This window comes from Triticum urartu, chromosome 7A (genome assembly GCF_056163025.1).
Source record: "Triticum urartu cultivar PI428250 chromosome 7A, HENAU_Tu73, whole genome shotgun sequence".
Classification (NCBI taxonomy): Eukaryota; Viridiplantae; Streptophyta; class Magnoliopsida; order Poales; family Poaceae; genus Triticum; species Triticum urartu.
Window position 1 is genome coordinate 696856453 of NC_141879.1, and position 21503 is coordinate 696877955.

The window sequence follows — 21503 nt, forward strand, 5'->3', positions numbered from 1 at the left end:
TAAAAGTATGGCAAATTTTAACATGCTCATTACATTTAATTACGATCGCCCTGATGTCGCAGCTAGACATGCTCATATTCTTCCATGATAATGATGTTGATGATGATGTTTTGTCTTATGCTACGCGTGGATGTACAACCGACAAGTACGGTGCGAGATGCCCACAAGCTTAAGGTCCCCCAAGCGCATGATGGTAATGTAATTACTGGTGATCAGCTGGCTTCGCGGGTGTCATGGTCAAACAAAAATGGATTGAAAAGTTGAAAGAGAGTTTTGCAATATACGCACGTTAGAGTACATCTTGTAGACACTACTCCAAAAGCGGTGAATCAAATGACATTTTTCCTATAAGAATTGAGATGCATGACATCTATTATTCTTTGTTTTTTTTCTATTCCTATCACTGTTTTAAATAGCCCGCTATAGCGTTTACAAAAGGTCTTGCGCTAAGAGACTTTGGTCCAAACAAATAAACAAACATTTTAAATAGCGCGCTATAGCACGCTATAGCATTTGAAGAGGTCCGCCTCTAAGATGCTTAGCGCGCTGTTTAAAACTATGATTCCTATCCTATGAAACAAAGAAGACCTTATATGTGTGCAATATTTTTATAGTAGGCTTTGGTACAATTTCCTGTCACTAGCTACATCCTTGCCCGTGAATTTTATTAGACTTAATTTCCTAGCTGTTTTCCATATAGCTGTTCCGGGTGTACTGCAGTAATACGCAGCATATATATGCCAGGTCTCAGTTATTTACATACTTATTAATTTTGGATTTTAGAATTTTACCATTTGTTTCCGTAGTGACAAGACAGTGACCTTCATTTGGAGCCTATGTACGAGCACTTGTGGCCTTCTCCTTTAAATGAGTGAGCACTGCAAGTTGTTTCAGGTTCTGCAGATTTCCTGACTAATGCAAAAGCAGACCTTACATTTAAACTGCACATGCACGCATGATCTAAATAAGTAACTTTTCACACACTCTAATATCTTCATTTGCAACTGACACCACAAAGTTTTGCTACAGTACATACATAATTCCGGGCAGCTTTTTCTCTCTGCTGATCAACAAAGAGTGTAGTCTGCTGCTCGCAAGCACTCTACACTGATAGGAACTTCCGCAAGAGCAAGATAAAATCCTGTTATTTTTCACCGCTTTTCACAAGGGGCAATATGTTGTGCGTAGCTTGTCCTTCTGTTCGCAGAAGCATTGACAAGCCACCACCTGGTACCTTAATCATGCCTCCTTTGGCAGTGCACGGTTAGAGTCACTGGAGCTAGATGTTTGCACGGTTTCCGAGAGCCAGCGGAGCACGTCGACCTGAGCGCGCAGGTGCATGGCGTAGTCCATGGCCTCGCGTAACAGAGTGGCCTCGTCGACGGTGGAATTCCGGCCTCCCGGTATCACCTCCCTCAGTGCCATGGTCCTGCTGCTCACCAGCCTCCCCGGAGTGTCGCCACCACCGGCGCAGCCTGATCTCCCCAAGTACCTCTTACGGCGGCAGCACCTCCTCACGGTCCTCCTACACCTCTGCACCTTGCACGCGCTGGACGCCGGTGCCAAGATGGCCTTGGGCCACCTCGCTCCGCCTCCATGCGCAGCCGCCATGGCGACGTCCACGGAGGACTTGACGGCGCGCTTCCTCTCGTGGAGGCTCGTGGCGCCGCGGAAGGTTGTGCTCGTGCGTGCTTGGAGCTGGAGGCTTGGGAGGAGGTTCTTGAGGAACTCCTGCTTGAAGGACTTGATGCTGGTGCTAGGGCCTTGCATGGCTTCTCTTCTCTTTTGACTTTTTGTAAGATGTCTTCTCTTTGCTTGGGCAGACACAAGATGTACTTGCTGTAGTAATTAGTACCAGAAACAGGGGCGCTCCTCCTGCTTAAATAGGACTAGTCTATCACCGGTAGCTGAATCATAATTTCTAACACATGCATGAACGATTTTTGCCGTTGTTGTCGATAATAACATTTTCTGCAGTGCTAGATCCGGCTTCCTTCTTCTTTGTGTCGAATTGTGTTTTTCAAACTGGTCGGCTTAATAGCTCGGTTAGGTTTTGGCGATGGTTGTAAGGGTTGACTCCTTGCCCTGGTGATCGAGGGGGGGGGGGGGTCAGGGATCTAGAACTTGTGTTGTATTCCTGGGGTGCGTTGTCTGAGACTACTAGACTCTGCCTGTTTAAGGTCCCCCAAGCGCATGATGGTAATGTAATTACTGGTGATCAGCTGGCTTCGCGGGTGTCATGGTCAAACAAAAATGGATTGAAAAGTTGAAAGAGAGTTTTGCAATATACGCACGTTAGAGTACATCACAACACATGCCCACCATTGCAGGTACACTGACATCTCAACGTCTCACATTCCATGTGTGTTTACTACGTGTAGTATCATTGTGTGTTGTCGTTGCGTGCATGGATACAAGATGGGCAAGTATGATACGAGATGCCCACAAGATCTTCCAAAGTCTCAAGCGCATGATGATGAAAATAATAATAATAACAAACATAATCAGTGAGCTGGCTCCCGTGTCATGGTCCCCAGCACCAGAAAAAAATGGGTCTTCAAAGTTGGAGACACGGGAGCTCTGGGAGAGGTAAACACAAGACGCACACACATATTCTTGACAACGAAATGTCTGGGACATTGGCCGCTGCGTAAATTATTTTGTTTCTTGCTTCCTGTTTGTGATAGGTCCGTGCTGTGCAATGAGCACACGGAAGAGATATCCATTGGGACTGCAGTTTTGCCATGCACTGTTGGAATACCATCGCCCCCAATAAGAAAAGAGGACTCTCAAGTTACGATGAAATTTGCCTGGCCAGCTTAGAGCAACTCCAATGGGGCGACCCAAACGGACGTCGCATTTATCCGTTTTTTGTCTGTTTGGATCGGCCGCCCGCCTGCCGTCCTCCCAGTTTTGCATTAGGATCGGCAATGCGTCCAACACGCCGACCCATTTCATGTCCGCATTCAACTTTTAAATAAAAAACGCCTGCGGCCGATCATGCCAGCAGCCATGTCTCATGCCAGCGCCGGCATACAATGCCGGATTCAGAAAACACCACAGTTCATGCTGGCACACATGTCAGCACACAAAAAATGGTGGGACTTGAGTTCGACCACGCCATCACGGCTCTCGTAGTCATGCCGGCACACCTGCCGGCATACAAAAAGATGGCCCCTCGACGCCATAGATCACTCGTCGTCGAACTTGAGCATGTCGGCCTGCATCTTCTCGAACCACGACCTCTTCCTTGGCGATAAGGCGTTGAGATCCACCTTCATGATCTCCACCCCGGTCATCATGCTTGCAAGAGCCACTTCTTTCGCCTTTGTCTTGGCGTTGGCGGCCTCGATCTCTAGCATCTTGGCTTGCTTCTCCGCCTCGAGCTCGAACATCTTGGCTTGCTTCTCGGCGTCAAGATCAAGCCTCCTCCTTTGGATCTCCATGAAAGCATCCATTTGCTCCGCCTTGAAACGCCGGCGCTCCTCCTCTCTTGAGTCCTTCTTATTCATCATGCCGTCCACGCTCGCGTTCAAGGCGTTGGTGGCCGCATCTCGCTTGTCCTCCTTGGAGTTGGTCTTCCCCCGCGGCCGTGCCGGCTCGCCCTCCCCAACATCCTCCACGGCGCGCTTCCCCCCACGTGCCTTGAGCGCGGCATATTGTGCCTTGAACTTCTCTTCGTCCTTGATGACCCGATAGCAATGGGAGAGGTTGAAGCACTTGCCATTGTGTTGAACCTTGAATGCCTCTAAAGCTTGAAATGCTTACAAAATGTTTCCATGCAAGCATATGAGCAAGTGATCTTGATGGCACAAAAGAGGGCGGCTTGCTAGCATACCATGTCTTGCACGCCGATGCCGCTCACGGGGCGGACCTTGACGCTCTTAAGGGTGGCGCAAAACTTGTTGCACTCTTGTTGGATCACCCTCCACCGCTTGGAAATGGAGACCCACCCGCGCGTGCTCACAAATTGGTAAGGTGGAAACTTCTTGCGCTCATGAAACTCGCGGTGCGCACGAGTCCAAAAGGTCGAATGCTTTTGCTCGGCGCCCGTCTTTGGGTCTTGTCCAATGTCTCGCCAACACTCACAAAGAAGTTTGTCCTCGACAGCTGTGTACGCCTTCGTGCGCTTGCTCTTGCGCTTCGGCTTAGGACCGGCGGTTTGGTTGGCGAGCTCGTCCTCGAACAAAGGCTCCACTTCAATGTCGCACTCGTCATCTTCCTCTAGCCCATAGTCCTTCGGGAACTCGTGGTCGAGGGGGAAGCCGTCCAGGTCGATGCCGACCTGATCACGCATGAAGGCCGCCTGATCGGGATCATAGCCAGCGGCCGGCGTGAACGCCCCGTGGCCGTCCTGGCTTTGCGTCTCCTCTGGATCGTAGCCAGCGCCCGGCGCACCACCCTCGAAGATGAGGTGTTGCATGAAGTCCTCGTCGACGGCGGACGACATTTCCTCGAACAGGTTACGGGCGTCCGGGAGACCGCCGGCCGGCGTCTGTCGCACGCATTTCCTCATGCCTCCAGACGACGAGCCACCGACCACCGGGTGGCGTTGAGGTCGATGGGCACGGGCGCGGGCGTGCAAGGCGCAACCACGCTCACGTCGGGTGAGCACTCCCCGGAGAGGCGGGAGGCCTGTGGGTAGACGTGGAAGCCGGGGACCGGGTTGCAAGCCGATGCGCAGGGTGAGTCGGGCATCACCATCCGAGGAAACGCCGACGAGCCGGTGCTGGCCGCGGCAACGGCGGCTTGGATGAGGTTGTGCTGGCTAGGGTTTACCCCAAGCATGTAGAGCGCCTCCCTCGTTGCTGCGGCGACGCGGGCGTTGGTGAACTCCTGCTGCGCGGCAGCGACGGCGGCGACTGCGCAGCGGCCTCATCCCTCGCGTCCGCGGCATGCCTCCGGCCCTTCATCTTGGCCGACTCGCTTGCCCGTTGTTCGGGCGTCAGCGCCTTCTTCGGCTTGGTTGCCGCGGCGGTCTTGCGCGGGGCACGAGGCTTGCCTTTCCCGGAGGGGGCGACGGCGCCGGACGAGGCGAGGGAGGCGAGGCCGGCGGCGGCGTCGAGGTCGAGGTCGATGGCGTCCTCCATGGCTGGTCGGGGGGCGGGGGCGCACGCGGGCGGGAGCGTTTTTGGAGAAAATGAGGGGAAATGATGGTGGCTGCCACCGACAGGCGGGCCCGGGAAGAGGAGTAGGCGCGCGCGTCCGTCTCGTGTCCGCACCGACGCAAATCCGGCTCAAAATTGAGCCTGAAATGGGTCGCCCGCGGACGAAAAATGGACGCGCGTCCGTTTGGGTCGGCGCGTTGGGCCGCCACTTTTGTCCGCGCCGACCCAAACGGACACGGGCGTACGAAATGGATCGCTCCATTGGAGTTGCTCTTAGTCCTTCCTATAGATTTGACATTAGACATCATCGTCATGGGATGCTGGAGTACATGGATGGTCAGAAATGATAAGATCTTTAAGCAAGTGCCTGCTCATCCTATCAGCTGGAATTCCTATTTGAAAGAAGGACTCTATTATTCAATGCTGAGAGCTAAACAAGTCAAGGCCAACAAGCTTCAGTCCTGAATTAGTAACAATCTGTAGTCCATGATTAATTTTGATAGAGCTGGTATTGGGTGATTTATGATGTATTCTGGACTTCCTTTGTATATACTTTTTTTAATATAATTGAAATACCGTAAAGCAATTCTTCTACGGTAAGAGTTTAAAAAGAAGTCCGTGCATCGCATATGATTGCTTTTACAAAATTAGCACCCTACCGCGCATGTTTATCCGTAGCATGTGTGACAGTAACACACCTCTAGCAAACCATGCAAGACAATGATTCACATCTGTGTGTGCGATAGTTTTTTTTGAAGTGTATGTAATTACCTTAACTGTACTAGTGCTAGTATTGACCAAGTACAATAAGCTCACTTGGTCGAAAAAGTGCTGGTACAAACCAAAGTTTAAGATCGCGGCCAAAAGGGTTTAGCGGCTGGCTCTTCAAAACGCTACGGCCGCTATGCCATTTAGCGGGAACAGTACATATGCATGTTTGTCTAAAGAAATTTAGGATTTTCAGCAGAAAACAGAGGATTTTCTTGGAAGCAGTGTTGAAAATCTAAGCTACAACCTACAAGTCGTGCAATACCAATAGGCTGACATGCTTGCTTGTATTGAATCAACAAACGATAGAGATTAGAGAGGATCAGAGCAATCCTGTACCTCCTGGAGATATACTGCGAGTTGGAACCGTGTGAGACTGAGCTATCATTATGGAGTGTGGACACATCGACGTCGTCCTGCAGAGGCCTTCGTCGCCGGTCGCAGCGTTGGCGTTACGACAGCAGTGTAGGTTGCGGCTCCTGCCAGGTGCTCTGGTCTCCGCTTTGCTGCCTCGCACATCAGTGCATCCGACTTCCGGCGAAGCAGCCGCCGGCCCACCGAGCGCAGCTGGGAAGAACCGCGCAGCCGCCGCAGCAGCTGAGAAGGGAATGGGGATAGCGATGAGTTAGGTTTTCTGGATGAGCTGCTCCTCTGTCCTCTCCATCGGGGCAAATGTGGGCCTGGCTCTTGTTGGGCCTCTGTTTCAGCCCGTCCCAGCGAAATTGCAGCGAGCGCAAATGAGTTTTGCGCCGTTTCGCGCAGCGATCGCGTGATTAGCCACATATCGCGTTTTTTAAGGCATCGCGTCGCGGGAAGGCTTCCAGCCAGCGATCGCGCAATTTTCGTCCGCGATTTAAAAGTTTGGTACAAACTCAAGCAAACCTAAAGAAAAAGTACAAAAAACCAATTACTCGTCGCCATCCACCTTGTTGATGAGCTGTTATGACATTTATTCTTTTTCGAGCTCCCCATCAAGTGTTGGTGCCTATATATAGTTTCCATCAACCGTGGTTCATAGTGATCATATAGCCAGAATCAGATAACGATAGGATATTCATCCGTTGTGCCCACATAATTTATCTCCGAGTATGCTAGTCATGGCAGATAGTACTCAAGACAATTCCTCTCATTTTATTTTGTTAAAGTCATGTTTTTAGGAAATATGAAATATATATTGGGCCATATGTGCACACTACTACAAATATGTTAATTAGATTTGGGAGGCGTTAGGAAACGATTATCTTGTAGACACTACTCCAAAAGCGGTGAATCAAATGACATTTTTCCTATAAGAATTGAGATGCATGACATCTATTATTCTTTGTTTTTTTTCTATTCCTATCACTATTTTAAATAGCCCGCTATAGCGTTTACAAAAGGTCTTGCGCTAAGAGACTTTGGTCCAAACAAATAAACAAACATTTTAAATAGCGCGCTATAGCATTTGAAGAGGTCCGCCTCTAAGATGCTTAGCGCGCTGTTTAAAACTATGATTCCTATCCTATGAAACAAAGAAGACCTTATATGTGTGCAATATTTTTATAGTAGGCTTTGGTACAATTTCCTGTCACTAGCTACATCCTTGCCCATGAATTTTATTAGACTTAATTTCCTAGCTGTTTTCCATATAGCTGTTTCGGGTGTACTGCAGTAATACGCAGCATACATATGCCAGGTCTCAGTTATTTACATACTTATTAATTTTGGATTTTAGAATTTTACCATTTGTTTCCGTAGTGACAAGACAGTGACCTTCATTTGGAGCCTATGTACGAGCACTTGTGGCCTTCTCCTTTAAATGAGTGAGCACTGCAAGTTGTTTCAGGTTCTGCAGATTTCCTGACTAATGCAAAAGCAGACCTTGCATTTAAACTGCACATGCACGCATGATCTAAATAAGTAACTTTTCACACACTCTAATATCTTTAAATAAGTAACTTTTCACCACTTTTCACAAGGGGCAATATGTTGTGCGTAGCTTGTCCTTCTGTTCGCAGAAGCATTGACAAGCCACCACCTGGTACCTTAATCATGCCTCCTTTGGCAGTGCACGGTTAGAGTCACTGGAGCTAGATGTTTGCACGGTTTTCGAGAGCCAGCGGAGCACGTCGACCTGAGCGCGCAGGTGCATGGCGTAGTCCATGGCCTCGCGTAACAGAGTGGCCTCGTCGACGGTGGAGTTCCGGCCTCCCGGTATCACCTCCCTCAGTGCCATGGTCCTGCTGCTCACCAGCCTCCCCGGAGTGTCGCCACCACCGGCGCGGCCTGATCTCCCCAAGTACCTCTTACGGCGGCAGCACCTCCTCACGGTCCTCCTACACCTCTGCACCTTGCACGCGCTGGACGCCGGTGCCAAGATGGCCTTGGGCCACCTCGCTCCGCCTCCATGCGCAGCCGCCATGGCGACGTCCACGGAGGACTTGACGGCGCGCTTCCTCTCGTGGAGGCTCGTGGCGCCGCGGAAGGTTGTGCTCGTGCGTGCTTGGAGCTGGAGGCTTGGGAGGAGGTTCTTGAGGAACTCCTGCTTGAAGGACTTGATGCTGGTGCTAGGGCCTTGCATGGCTTCTCTTCTCTTTTGACTTTTTGTAAGATGTCTTCTCTTTGCTTGGGCAGACACAAGATGTACTTGCTGTAGTAATTAGTACCAGAAACAGGGGCGCTCCTCCTGCTTAAATAGGACTAGTCTATCACCGGTAGCTGATTCATAATTTCTCACACATGCATGAACGATTTTTGCCGTTGTTGTCGATAATAACATTTTCTGCAGTGCTAGATCCGGCTTCCTTCTTCTTTGTGTCGAATTGTGTTTTTCAAACTGGTCGGCTTAATAGCTCGGTTAGGTTTTGGCGATGGTTGTAAGGGTTGACTCCTTGCCCTGGTGATCGAGGGGGGGGGGGGGGTCAGGGATCTAGAACTTGTGTTGTATTCCTGGGGTGCGTTGTCTGAGACTACTAGACTCTGCCTGTTTTTGATTTCGTTAATGAAATCGGAGGAAAACCTCTTTTATTCAAAAAAAAAGATCCGCATGTCGGCGACTTGAAGCTTAAAAGTATGGCAAATTTTAACATGCTCATTACATTTAATTACGATCGCCCTGATGTCGCAGCTAGACATGCTCATATTCTTCCATGATAATGATGTTGATGATGATGTTTTGTCTTATGCTACGCGTGGACGTACAACCGACAAGTACGGCGTGAGATGCCCACAAGCTTAAGGTCCCCCAAGCGCATGATGGTAATGTAATTACTGGTGATCAGCTGGCTTCGCGGGTGTCATGGTCAAACAAAAATGGATTGAAAAGTTGAAAGAGAGTTTTGCAATATACGCACGTTAGAGTACATCACAACACATGCCCACCATTGCAGGTACACTGACATCTCAACGTCTCACATTCCATGTGTGTTTACTACGTGTAGTATCATTGTGTGTTGTCGTTGCGTGCATGGATACAAGATGGGCAAGTATGATACGAGATGCCCACAAGATCTTCCAAAGTCTCAAGCGCATGATGATGAAAATAATAATAATAACAAACATAATCAGTGAGCTGGCTCCCGTGTCATGGTCCCCAGCACCAGAAAAAAATGGGTCTTCAAAGTTGGAGACACGGGAGCTCTGGGAGAGGTAAACACAAGACGCACACACATATTCTTGACAACGAAATGTCTGGGACATTGGCCGCTGCGTAAATTATTTTGTTTCTTGCTTCCTGTTTGTGATAGGTCCGTGCTGTGCAATGAGCACACGGAAGAGATATCCATTGGGACTGCAGTTTTGCCATGCACTGTTGGAATACCATCGCCCCCAATAAGAAAAGAGGACTCTCAAGTTACGATGAAATTTGCCTGGCCAGCTTAGAGCAACTCCAATGGGGCGACCCAAACGGACGTCGCATTTATCCGTTTTTTGTCTGTTTGGATCGGCCGCCCGCCTGCCGTCCTCCCAGTTTTGCATTAGGATCGGCAATGCGTCCAACACGCCGACCCATTTCATGTCCGCATTCAACTTTTAAATAAAAAACGCCTGCGGCCGATCATGCCAGCAGCCATGTCTCATGCCAGCGCCGGCATACAATGCCGGATTCAGAAAACACCACAGTTCATGCTGGCACACATGTCAGCACACAAAAAATGGTGGGACTTGAGTTCGACCACGCCATCACGGCTCTCGTAGTCATGCCGGCACACCTGCCGGCATACAAAAAGATGGCCCCTCGACGCCATAGATCACTCGTCGTCGAACTTGAGCATGTCGGCCTGCATCTTCTCGAACCACGACCTCTTCCTTGGCGATAAGGCGTTGAGATCCACCTTCATGATCTCCACCCCGGTCATCATGCTTGCAAGAGCCACTTCTTTCGCCTTTGTCTTGGCGTTGGCGGCCTCGATCTCTAGCATCTTGGCTTGCTTCTCCGCCTCGAGCTCGAACATCTTGGCTTGCTTCTCGGCGTCAAGATCAAGCCTCCTCCTTTGGATCTCCATGAAAGCATCCATTTGCTCCGCCTTGAAACGCCGGCGCTCCTCCTCTCTTGAGTCCTTCTTATTCATCATGCCGTCCACGCTCGCGTTCAAGGCGTTGGTGGCCGCATCTCGCTTGTCCTCCTTGGAGTTGGTCTTCCCCCGCGGCCGTGCCGGCTCGCCCTCCCCAACATCCTCCACGGCGCGCTTCCCCCCACGTGCCTTGAGCGCGGCATATTGTGCCTTGAACTTCTCTTCGTCCTTGATGACCCGATAGCAATGGGAGAGGTTGAAGCACTTGCCATTGTGTTGAACCTTGAATGCCTCTAAAGCTTGAAATGCTTACAAAATGTTTCCATGCAAGCATATGAGCAAGTGATCTTGATGGCACAAAAGAGGGCGGCTTGCTAGCATACCATGTCTTGCACGCCGATGCCGCTCACGGGGCGGACCTTGACGCTCTTAAGGGTGGCGCAAAACTTGTTGCACTCTTGTTGGATCACCCTCCACCGCTTGGAAATGGAGACCCACCCGCGCGTGCTCACAAATTGGTAAGGTGGAAACTTCTTGCGCTCATGAAACTCGCGGTGCGCACGAGTCCAAAAGGTCGAATGCTTTTGCTCGGCGCCCGTCTTTGGGTCTTGTCCAATGTCTCGCCAACACTCACAAAGAAGTTTGTCCTCGACAGCTGTGTACGCCTTCGTGCGCTTGCTCTTGCGCTTCGGCTTAGGACCGGCGGTTTGGTTGGCGAGCTCGTCCTCGAACAAAGGCTCCACTTCAATGTCGCACTCGTCATCTTCCTCTAGCCCATAGTCCTTCGGGAACTCGTGGTCGAGGGGGAAGCCGTCCAGGTCGATGCCGACCTGATCACGCATGAAGGCCGCCTGATCGGGATCATAGCCAGCGGCCGGCGTGAACGCCCCGTGGCCGTCCTGGCTTTGCGTCTCCTCTGGATCGTAGCCAGCGCCCGGCGCACCACCCTCGAAGATGAGGTGTTGCATGAAGTCCTCGTCGACGGCGGACGACATTTCCTCGAACAGGTTACGGGCGTCCGGGAGACCGCCGGCCGGCGTCTGTCGCACGCATTTCCTCATGCCTCCAGACGACGAGCCACCGACCACCGGGTGGCGTTGAGGTCGATGGGCACGGGCGCGGGCGTGCAAGGCGCAACCACGCTCACGTCGGGTGAGCACTCCCCGGAGAGGCGGGAGGCCTGTGGGTAGACGTGGAAGCCGGGGACCGGGTTGCAAGCCGATGCGCAGGGTGAGTCGGGCATCACCATCCGAGGAAACGCCGACGAGCCAGTGCTGGCCGCGGCAACGGCGGCTTGGATGAGGTTGTGCTGGCTAGGGTTTACCCCAAGCATGTAGAGCGCCTCCCTCGTTGCTGCGGCGACGCGGGCGTTGGTGAACTCCTGCTGCGCGGCAGCGACGGCGGCGACTGCGCAGCGGCCTCATCCCTCGCGTCCGCGGCATGCCTCCGGCCCTTCATCTTGGCCGACTCGCTTGCCCGTTGTTCGGGCGTCAGCGCCTTCTTCGGCTTGGTTGCCGCGGCGGTCTTGCGCGGGGCACGAGGCTTGCCTTTCCCGGAGGGGGCGACGGCGCCGGACGAGGCGAGGGAGGCGAGGCCGGCGGCGGCGTCGAGGTCGAGGTCGATGGCGTCCTCCATGGCTGGTCGGGGGGCGGGGGCGCACGCGGGCGGGAGCGTTTTTGGAGAAAATGAGGGGAAATGATGGTGGCTGCCACCGACAGGCGGGCCCGGGAAGAGGAGTAGGCGCGCGCGTCCGTCTCGTGTCCGCACCGACGCAAATCCGGCTCAAAATTGAGCCTGAAATGGGTCGCCCGCGGACGAAAAATGGACGCGCGTCCGTTTGGGTCGGCGCGTTGGGCCGCCACTTTTGTCCGCGCCGACCCAAACGGACACGGGCGTACGAAATGGATCGCTCCATTGGAGTTGCTCTTAGTCCTTCCTATAGATTTGACATTAGACATCATCGTCATGGGATGCTGGAGTACATGGATGGTCAGAAATGATAAGATCTTTAAGCAAGTGCCTGCTCATCCTATCAGCTGGAATTCCTATTTGAAAGAAGGACTCTATTATTCAATGCTGAGAGCTAAACAAGTCAAGGCCAACAAGCTTCAGTCCTGAATTAGTAACAATCTGTAGTCCATGATTAATTTTGATAGAGCTGGTATTGGGTGATTTATGATGTATTCTGGACTTCCTTTGTATATACTTTTTTTAATATAATTGAAATACCGTAAAGCAATTCTTCTACGGTAAGAGTTTAAAAAGAAGTCCGTGCATCGCATATGATTGCTTTTACAAAATTAGCACCCTACCGCGCATGTTTATCCGTAGCATGTGTGACAGTAACACACCTCTAGCAAACCATGCAAGACAATGATTCACATCTGTGTGTGCGATAGTTTTTTTTGAAGTGTATGTAATTACCTTAACTGTACTAGTGCTAGTATTGACCAAGTACAATAAGCTCACTTGGTCGAAAAAGTGCTGGTACAAACCAAAGTTTAAGATCGCGGCCAAAAGGGTTTAGCGGCTGGCTCTTCAAAACGCTACGGCCGCTATGCCATTTAGCGGGAACAGTACATATGCATGTTTGTCTAAAGAAATTTAGGATTTTCAGCAGAAAACAGAGGATTTTCTTGGAAGCAGTGTTGAAAATCTAAGCTACAACCTACAAGTCGTGCAATACCAATAGGCTGACATGCTTGCTTGTATTGAATCAACAAACGATAGAGATTAGAGAGGATCAGAGCAATCCTGTACCTCCTGGAGATATACTGCGAGTTGGAACCGTGTGAGACTGAGCTATCATTATGGAGTGTGGACACATCGACGTCGTCCTGCAGAGGCCTTCGTCGCCGGTCGCAGCGTTGGCGTTACGACAGCAGTGTAGGTTGCGGCTCCTGCCAGGTGCTCTGGTCTCCGCTTTGCTGCCTCGCACATCAGTGCATCCGACTTCCGGCGAAGCAGCCGCCGGCCCACCGAGCGCAGCTGGGAAGAACCGCGCAGCCGCCGCAGCAGCTGAGAAGGGAATGGGGATAGCGATGAGTTAGGTTTTCTGGATGAGCTGCTCCTCTGTCCTCTCCATCGGGGCAAATGTGGGCCTGGCTCTTGTTGGGCCTCTGTTTCAGCCCGTCCCAGCGAAATTGCAGCGAGCGCAAATGAGTTTTGCGCCGTTTCGCGCAGCGATCGCGTGATTAGCCACATATCGCGTTTTTTAAGGCATCGCGTCGCGGGAAGGCTTCCAGCCAGCGATCGCGCAATTTTCGTCCGCGATTTAAAAGTTTGGTACAAACTCAAGCAAACCTAAAGAAAAAGTACAAAAAACCAATTACTCGTCGCCATCCACCTTGTTGATGAGCTGTTATGACATTTATTCTTTTTCGAGCTCCCCATCAAGTGTTGGTGCCTATATATAGTTTCCATCAACCGTGGTTCATAGTGATCATATAGCCAGAATCAGATAACGATAGGATATTCATCCGTTGTGCCCACATAATTTATCTCCGAGTATGCTAGTCATGGCAGATAGTACTCAAGACAATTCCTCTCATTTTATTTTGTTAAAGTCATGTTTTTAGGAAATATGAAATATATATTGGGCCATATGTGCACACTACTACAAATATGTTAATTAGATTTGGGAGGCGTTAGGAAACGATTATCTTGTAGACACTACTCCAAAAGCGGTGAATCAAATGACATTTTTCCTATAAGAATTGAGATGCATGACATCTATTATTCTTTGTTTTTTTTCTATTCCTATCACTATTTTAAATAGCCCGCTATAGCGTTTACAAAAGGTCTTGCGCTAAGAGACTTTGGTCCAAACAAATAAACAAACATTTTAAATAGCGCGCTATAGCATTTGAAGAGGTCCGCCTCTAAGATGCTTAGCGCGCTGTTTAAAACTATGATTCCTATCCTATGAAACAAAGAAGACCTTATATGTGTGCAATATTTTTATAGTAGGCTTTGGTACAATTTCCTGTCACTAGCTACATCCTTGCCCATGAATTTTATTAGACTTAATTTCCTAGCTGTTTTCCATATAGCTGTTTCGGGTGTACTGCAGTAATACGCAGCATACATATGCCAGGTCTCAGTTATTTACATACTTATTAATTTTGGATTTTAGAATTTTACCATTTGTTTCCGTAGTGACAAGACAGTGACCTTCATTTGGAGCCTATGTACGAGCACTTGTGGCCTTCTCCTTTAAATGAGTGAGCACTGCAAGTTGTTTCAGGTTCTGCAGATTTCCTGACTAATGCAAAAGCAGACCTTGCATTTAAACTGCACATGCACGCATGATCTAAATAAGTAACTTTTCACACACTCTAATATCTTTAAATAAGTAACTTTTCACCACTTTTCACAAGGGGCAATATGTTGTGCGTAGCTTGTCCTTCTGTTCGCAGAAGCATTGACAAGCCACCACCTGGTACCTTAATCATGCCTCCTTTGGCAGTGCACGGTTAGAGTCACTGGAGCTAGATGTTTGCACGGTTTTCGAGAGCCAGCGGAGCACGTCGACCTGAGCGCGCAGGTGCATGGCGTAGTCCATGGCCTCGCGTAACAGAGTGGCCTCGTCGACGGTGGAGTTCCGGCCTCCCGGTATCACCTCCCTCAGTGCCATGGTCCTGCTGCTCACCAGCCTCCCCGGAGTGTCGCCACCACCGGCGCGGCCTGATCTCCCCAAGTACCTCTTACGGCGGCAGCACCTCCTCACGGTCCTCCTACACCTCTGCACCTTGCACGCGCTGGACGCCGGTGCCAAGATGGCCTTGGGCCACCTCGCTCCGCCTCCATGCGCAGCCGCCATGGCGACGTCCACGGAGGACTTGACGGCGCGCTTCCTCTCGTGGAGGCTCGTGGCGCCGCGGAAGGTTGTGCTCGTGCGTGCTTGGAGCTGGAGGCTTGGGAGGAGGTTCTTGAGGAACTCCTGCTTGAAGGACTTGATGCTGGTGCTAGGGCCTTGCATGGCTTCTCTTCTCTTTTGACTTTTTGTAAGATGTCTTCTCTTTGCTTGGGCAGACACAAGATGTACTTGCTGTAGTAATTAGTACCAGAAACAGGGGCGCTCCTCCTGCTTAAATAGGACTAGTCTATCACCGGTAGCTGATTCATAATTTCTCACACATGCATGAACGATTTTTGCCGTTGTTGTCGATAATAACATTTTCTGCAGTGCTAGATCCGGCTTCCTTCTTCTTTGTGTCGAATTGTGTTTTTCAAACTGGTCGGCTTAATAGCTCGGTTAGGTTTTGGCGATGGTTGTAAGGGTTGACTCCTTGCCCTGGTGATCGAGGGGGGGGGGGGTCAGGGATCTAGAACTTGTGTTGTATTCCTGGGGTGCGTTGTCTGAGACTACTAGACTCTGCCTGTTTTTGATTTCGTTAATGAAATCGGAGGAAAACCTCTTTTATTCAAAAAAAAAGATCCGCATGTCGGCGACTTGAAGCTTAAAAGTATGGCAAATTTTAACATGCTCATTACATTTAATTACGATCGCCCTGATGTCGCAGCTAGACATGCTCATATTCTTCCATGATAATGATGTTGATGATGATGTTTTGTCTTATGCTACGCGTGGACGTACAACCGACAAGTACGGCGTGAGATGCCCACAAGCTTAAGGTCCCCCAAGCGCATGATGGTAATGTAATTACTGGTGATCAGCTGGCTTCGCGGGTGTCATGGTCAAACAAAAATGGATTGAAAAGTTGAAAGAGAGTTTTGCAATATACGCACGTTAGAGTACATCACAACACATGCCCACCATTGCAGGTACACTGACATCTCAACGTCTCACATTCCATGTGTGTTTACTACGTGTAGTATCATTGTGTGTTGTCGTTGCGTGCATGGATACAAGATGGGCAAGTATGATACGAGATGCCCACAAGATCTTCCAAAGTCTCAAGCGCATGATGATGAAAATAATAATAATAACAAACATAATCAGTGAGCTGGCTCCCGTGTCATGGTCCCCAGCACCAGAAAAAAATGGGTCTTCAAAGTTGGAGACACGGGAGCTCTGGGAGAGGTAAACACAAGACGCACACACATATTCTTGACAACGAAATGTCTGGGACATTGGCCGCTGCGTAAATTATTTTGTTTCTTGCTTCCTGTTTGTGATAGGTCCGTGCTGTGCAATGAGCACACGGAAGAGATATCCATTGGGACTGCAGTTTTGCCATGCACTGTTGGAATACCATCGCCCCCAATAAGAAAAGAGGACTCTCAAGTTACGATGAAATTTGCCTGGCCAGCTTAGAGCAACTCCAATGGGGCGACCCAAACGGACGTCGCATTTATCCGTTTTTTGTCTGTTTGGATCGGCCGCCCGCCTGCCGTCCTCCCAGTTTTGCATTAGGATCGGCAATGCGTCCAACACGCCGACCCATTTCATGTCCGCATTCAACTTTTAAATAAAAAACGCCTGCGGCCGATCATGCCAGCAGCCATGTCTCATGCCAGCGCCGGCATACAATGCCGGATTCAGAAAACACCACAGTTCATGCTGGCACACATGTCAGCACACAAAAAATGGTGGGACTTGAGTTCGACCACGCCATCACGGCTCTCGTAGTCATGCCGGCACACCTGCCGGCATACAAAAAGATGGCCCCTCGACGCCATAGATCACTCGTCGTCGAACTTGAGCATGTCGGCCTGCATCTTCTCGAACCACGACCTCTTCCTTGGCGATAAGGCGTTGAGATCCACCTTCATGATCTCCACCCCGGTCATCATGCTTGCAAGAGCCACTTCTTTCGCCTTTGTCTTGGCGTTGGCGGCCTCGATCTCTAGCATCTTGGCTTGCTTCTCCGCCTCGAGCTCGAACATCTTGGCTTGCTTCTCGGCGTCAAGATCAAGCCTCCTCCTTTGGATCTCCATGAAAGCATCCATTTGCTCCGCCTTGAAACGCCGGCGCTCCTCCTCTCTTGAGTCCTTCTTATTCATCATGCCGTCCACGCTCGCGTTCAAGGCGTTGGTGGCCGCATCTCGCTTGTCCTCCTTGGAGTTGGTCTTCCCCCGCGGCCGTGCCGGCTCGCCCTCCCCAACATCCTCCACGGCGCGCTTCCCCCCACGTGCCTTGAGCGCGGCATATTGTGCCTTGAACTTCTCTTCGTCCTTGATGACCCGATAGCAATGGGAGAGGTTGAAGCACTTGCCATTGTGTTGAACCTTGAATGCCTCTAAAGCTTGAAATGCTTACAAAATGTTTCCATGCAAGCATATGAGCAAGTGATCTTGATGGCACAAAAGAGGGCGGCTTGCTAGCATACCATGTCTTGCACGCCGATGCCGCTCACGGGGCGGACCTTGACGCTCTTAAGGGTGGCGCAAAACTTGTTGCACTCTTGTTGGATCACCCTCCACCGCTTGGAAATGGAGACCCACCCGCGCGTGCTCACAAATTGGTAAGGTGGAAACTTCTTGCGCTCATGAAACTCGCGGTGCGCACGAGTCCAAAAGGTCGAATGCTTTTGCTCGGCGCCCGTCTTTGGGTCTTGTCCAATGTCTCGCCAACACTCACAAAGAAGTTTGTCCTCGACAGCTGTGTACGCCTTCGTGCGCTTGCTCTTGCGCTTCGGCTTAGGACCGGCGGTTTGGTTGGCGAGCTCGTCCTCGAACAAAGGCTCCACTTCAATGTCGCACTCGTCATCTTCCTCTAGCCCATAGTCCTTCGGGAACTCGTGGTCGAGGGGGAAGCCGTCCAGGTCGATGCCGACCTGATCACGCATGAAGGCCGCCTGATCGGGATCATAGCCAGCGGCCGGCGTGAACGCCCCGTGGCCGTCCTGGCTTTGCGTCTCCTCTGGATCGTAGCCAGCGCCCGGCGCACCACCCTCGAAGATGAGGTGTTGCATGAAGTCCTCGTCGACGGCGGACGACATTTCCTCGAACAGGTTACGGGCGTCCGGGAGACCGCCGGCCGGCGTCTGTCGCACGCATTTCCTCATGCCTCCAGACGACGAGCCACCGACCACCGGGTGGCGTTGAGGTCGATGGGCACGGGCGCGGGCGTGCAAGGCGCAACCACGCTCACGTCGGGTGAGCACTCCCCGGAGAGGCGGGAGGCCTGTGGGTAGACGTGGAAGCCGGGGACCGGGTTGCAAGCCGATGCGCAGGGTGAGTCGGGCATCACCATCCGAGGAAACGCCGACGAGCCGGTGCTGGCCGCGGCAACGGCGGCTTGGATGAGGTTGTGCTGGCTAGGGTTTACCCCAAGCATGTAGAGCGCCTCCCTCGTTGCTGCGGCGACGCGGGCGTTGGTGAACTCCTGCTGCGCGGCAGCGACGGCGGCGACTGCGCAGCGGCCTCATCCCTCGCGTCCGCGGCATGCCTCCGGCCCTTCATCTTGGCCGACTCGCTTGCCCGTTGTTCGGGCGTCAGCGCCTTCTTCGGCTTGGTTGCCGCGGCGGTCTTGCGCGGGGCACGAGGCTTGCCTTTCCCGGAGGGGGCGACGGCGCCGGACGAGGCGAGGGAGGCGAGGCCGGCGGCGGCGTCGAGGTCGAGGTCGATGGCGTCCTCCATGGCTGGTCGGGGGGCGGGGGCGCACGCGGGCGGGAGCGTTTTTGGAGAAAATGAGGGGAAATGATGGTGGCTGCCACCGACAGGCGGGCCCGGGAAGAGGAGTAGGCGCGCGCGTCCGTCTCGTGTCCGCACCGACGCAAATCCGGCTCAAAATTGAGCCTGAAATGGGTCGCCCGCGGACGAAAAATGGACGCGCGTCCGTTTGGGTCGGCGCGTTGGGCCGCCACTTTTGTCCGCGCCGACCCAAACGGACACGGGCGTACGAAATGGATCGCTCCATTGGAGTTGCTCTTAGTCCTTCCTATAGATTTGACATTAGACATCATCGTCATGGGATGCTGGAGTACATGGATGGTCAGAAATGATAAGATCTTTAAGCAAGTGCCTGCTCATCCTATCAGCTGGAATTCCTATTTGAAAGAAGGACTCTATTATTCAATGCTGAGAGCTAAACAAGTCAAGGCCAACAAGCTTCAGTCCTGAATTAGTAACAATCTGTAGTCCATGATTAATTTTGATAGAGCTGGTATTGGGTGATTTATGATGTATTCTGGACTTCCTTTGTATATACTTTTTTTAATATAATTGAAATACCGTAAAGCAATTCTTCTACGGTAAGAGTTTAAAAAGAAGTCCGTGCATCGCATATGATTGCTTTTACAAAATTAGCACCCTACCGCGCATGTTTATCCGTAGCATGTGTGACAGTAACACACCTCTAGCAAACCATGCAAGACAATGATTCACATCTGTGTGTGCGATAGTTTTTTTTGAAGTGTATGTAATTACCTTAACTGTACTAGTGCTAGTATTGACCAAGTACAATAAGCTCACTTGGTCGAAAAAGTGCTGGTACAAACCAAAGTTTAAGATCGCGGCCAAAAGGGTTTAGCGGCTGGCTCTTCAAAACGCTACGGCCGCTATGCCATTTAGCGGGAACAGTACATATGCATGTTTGTCTAAAGAAATTTAGGATTTTCAGCAGAAAACAGAGGATTTTCTTGGAAGCAGTGTTGAAAATCTAAGCTACAACCTACAAGTCGTGCAATACCAATAGGCTGACATGCTTGCTTGTATTGAATCAACAAACGATAGAGATTAGAGAGGATCAGAGCAATCCTGTACCTCCTGGAGATATACTGCGAGTTGGAACCGTGTGAGACTGAGCTATCATTATGGAGTGTGGACACATCGACGTCGTCCTGCAGAGGCCTTCGTCGCCGGTCGCAGCGTTGGCGTTACGACAGCAGTGTAGGTTGCGGCTCCTGCCAGGTGCTCTGGTCTCCGCTTTGCTGCCTCGCACATCAGTGCATCCGACTTCCGGCGAAGCAGCCGCCGGCCCACCGAGCGCAGCTGGGAAGAACCGCGCAGCCGCCGCAGCAGCTGAGAAGGGAATGGGGATAGCGATGAGTTAGGTTTTCTGGATGAGCTGCTCCTCTGTCCTCTCCATCGGGGCAAATGTGGGCCTGGCTCTTGTTGGGCCTCTGTTTCAGCCCGTCCCAGCGAAATTGCAGCGAGCGCAAATGAGTTTTGCGCCGTTTCGCGCAGCGATCGCGTGATTAGCCACATATCGCGTTTTTTAAGGCATCGCGTCGCGGGAAGGCTTCCAGCCAGCGATCGCGCAATTTTCGTCCGCGATTTAAAAGTTTGGTACAAACTCAAGCAAACCTAAAGAAAAAGTACAAAAAACCAATTACTCGTCGCCATCCACCTTGTTGATGAGCTGTTATGACATTTATTCTTTTTCGAGCTCCCCATCAAGTGTTGGTGCCTATATATAGTTTCCATCAACCGTGGTTCATAGTGATCATATAGCCAGAATCAGATAACGATAGGATATTCATCCGTTGTGCCCACATAATTTATCTCCGAGTATGCTAGTCATGGCAGATAGTACTCAAGACAATTCCTCTCATTTTATTTTGTTAAAGTCATGTTTTTAGGAAATATGAAATATATATTGGGCCATATGTGCACACTACTACAAATATGTTAATTAGATTTGGGAGGCGTTAGGAAACGATTATCTTGTAGACACTACTCCAAAAGCGGTGAATCAAATGACATTTTTCCTATAAGAATTGAGATGCATGACATCTATTATTCTTTGTTTTTTTTCTATTCCTATCACTATTTTAAATAGCCCGCTATAGCGTTTACAAAAGGTCTTGCGCTAAGAGACTTTGGTCCAAACAAATAAACAAACATTTTAAATAGCGCGCTATAGCATTTGAAGAGGTCCGCCTCTAAGATGCTTAGCGCGCTGTTTAAAACTATGATTCCTATCCTATGAAACAAAGAAGACCTTATATGTGTGCAATATTTTTATAGTAGGCTTTGGTACAATTTCCTGTCACTAGCTACATCCTTGCCCATGAATTTTATTAGACTTAATTTCCTAGCTGTTTTCCATATAGCTGTTTCGGGTGTACTGCAGTAATACGCAGCATACATATGCCAGGTCTCAGTTATTTACATACTTATTAATTTTGGATTTTAGAATTTTACCATTTGTTTCCGTAGTGACAAGACAGTGACCTTCATTTGGAGCCTATGTACGAGCACTTGTGGCCTTCTCCTTTAAATG

General features: G+C 50.6%; 3 protein-coding genes across 3 annotated transcripts; all 3 read right to left on the reverse strand.

Annotated features, from left to right (window-relative positions):
• Positions 1 to 1012: 1012 nt before the first annotated feature.
• On the reverse strand, positions 1013 to 1824 carry LOC125522365 (transcription factor IBH1-like 1). Its single transcript, XM_087537153.1, has one exon. It carries the CDS (start codon positions 1768 to 1770, stop codon positions 1240 to 1242), a length of 531 nt encoding a protein of 176 aa, XP_087393279.1. The 5' UTR covers positions 1771 to 1824; the 3' UTR covers positions 1013 to 1239.
• Positions 1825 to 7677: 5853 nt separating this feature from the next.
• On the reverse strand, positions 7678 to 8490 carry LOC147961690 (transcription factor IBH1-like 1). The gene has a single exon (XM_087537175.1). It carries the CDS (start codon positions 8434 to 8436, stop codon positions 7906 to 7908), a length of 531 nt encoding a protein of 176 aa, XP_087393301.1. The 5' UTR covers positions 8437 to 8490; the 3' UTR covers positions 7678 to 7905.
• A 6101-nt stretch (positions 8491 to 14591) lies between these two features.
• On the reverse strand, positions 14592 to 15404 carry LOC147961691 (transcription factor IBH1-like 1). Its single transcript, XM_087537301.1, has one exon. The coding sequence runs from the start codon at positions 15348 to 15350 to the stop codon at positions 14820 to 14822; it is 531 nt and encodes a 176-aa protein (XP_087393427.1). The 5' UTR covers positions 15351 to 15404; the 3' UTR covers positions 14592 to 14819.
• Between the last annotated feature and the right edge of the window lie 6099 nt (positions 15405 to 21503).

Bases quoted from the DNA above. Each gene is read 5' to 3' on its own strand.
- LOC147961690 (XM_087537175.1), bottom strand. From the start codon at position 8,436: ATGCAAGGCCCTAGCACCAGCATCAAGTCCTTCAAGCAGGAGTTCCTC.
- LOC147961691 (XM_087537301.1), bottom strand. From the start codon at position 15,350: ATGCAAGGCCCTAGCACCAGCATCAAGTCCTTCAAGCAGGAGTTCCTC.
- LOC125522365 (XM_087537153.1), bottom strand. From the start codon at position 1,770: ATGCAAGGCCCTAGCACCAGCATCAAGTCCTTCAAGCAGGAGTTCCTC.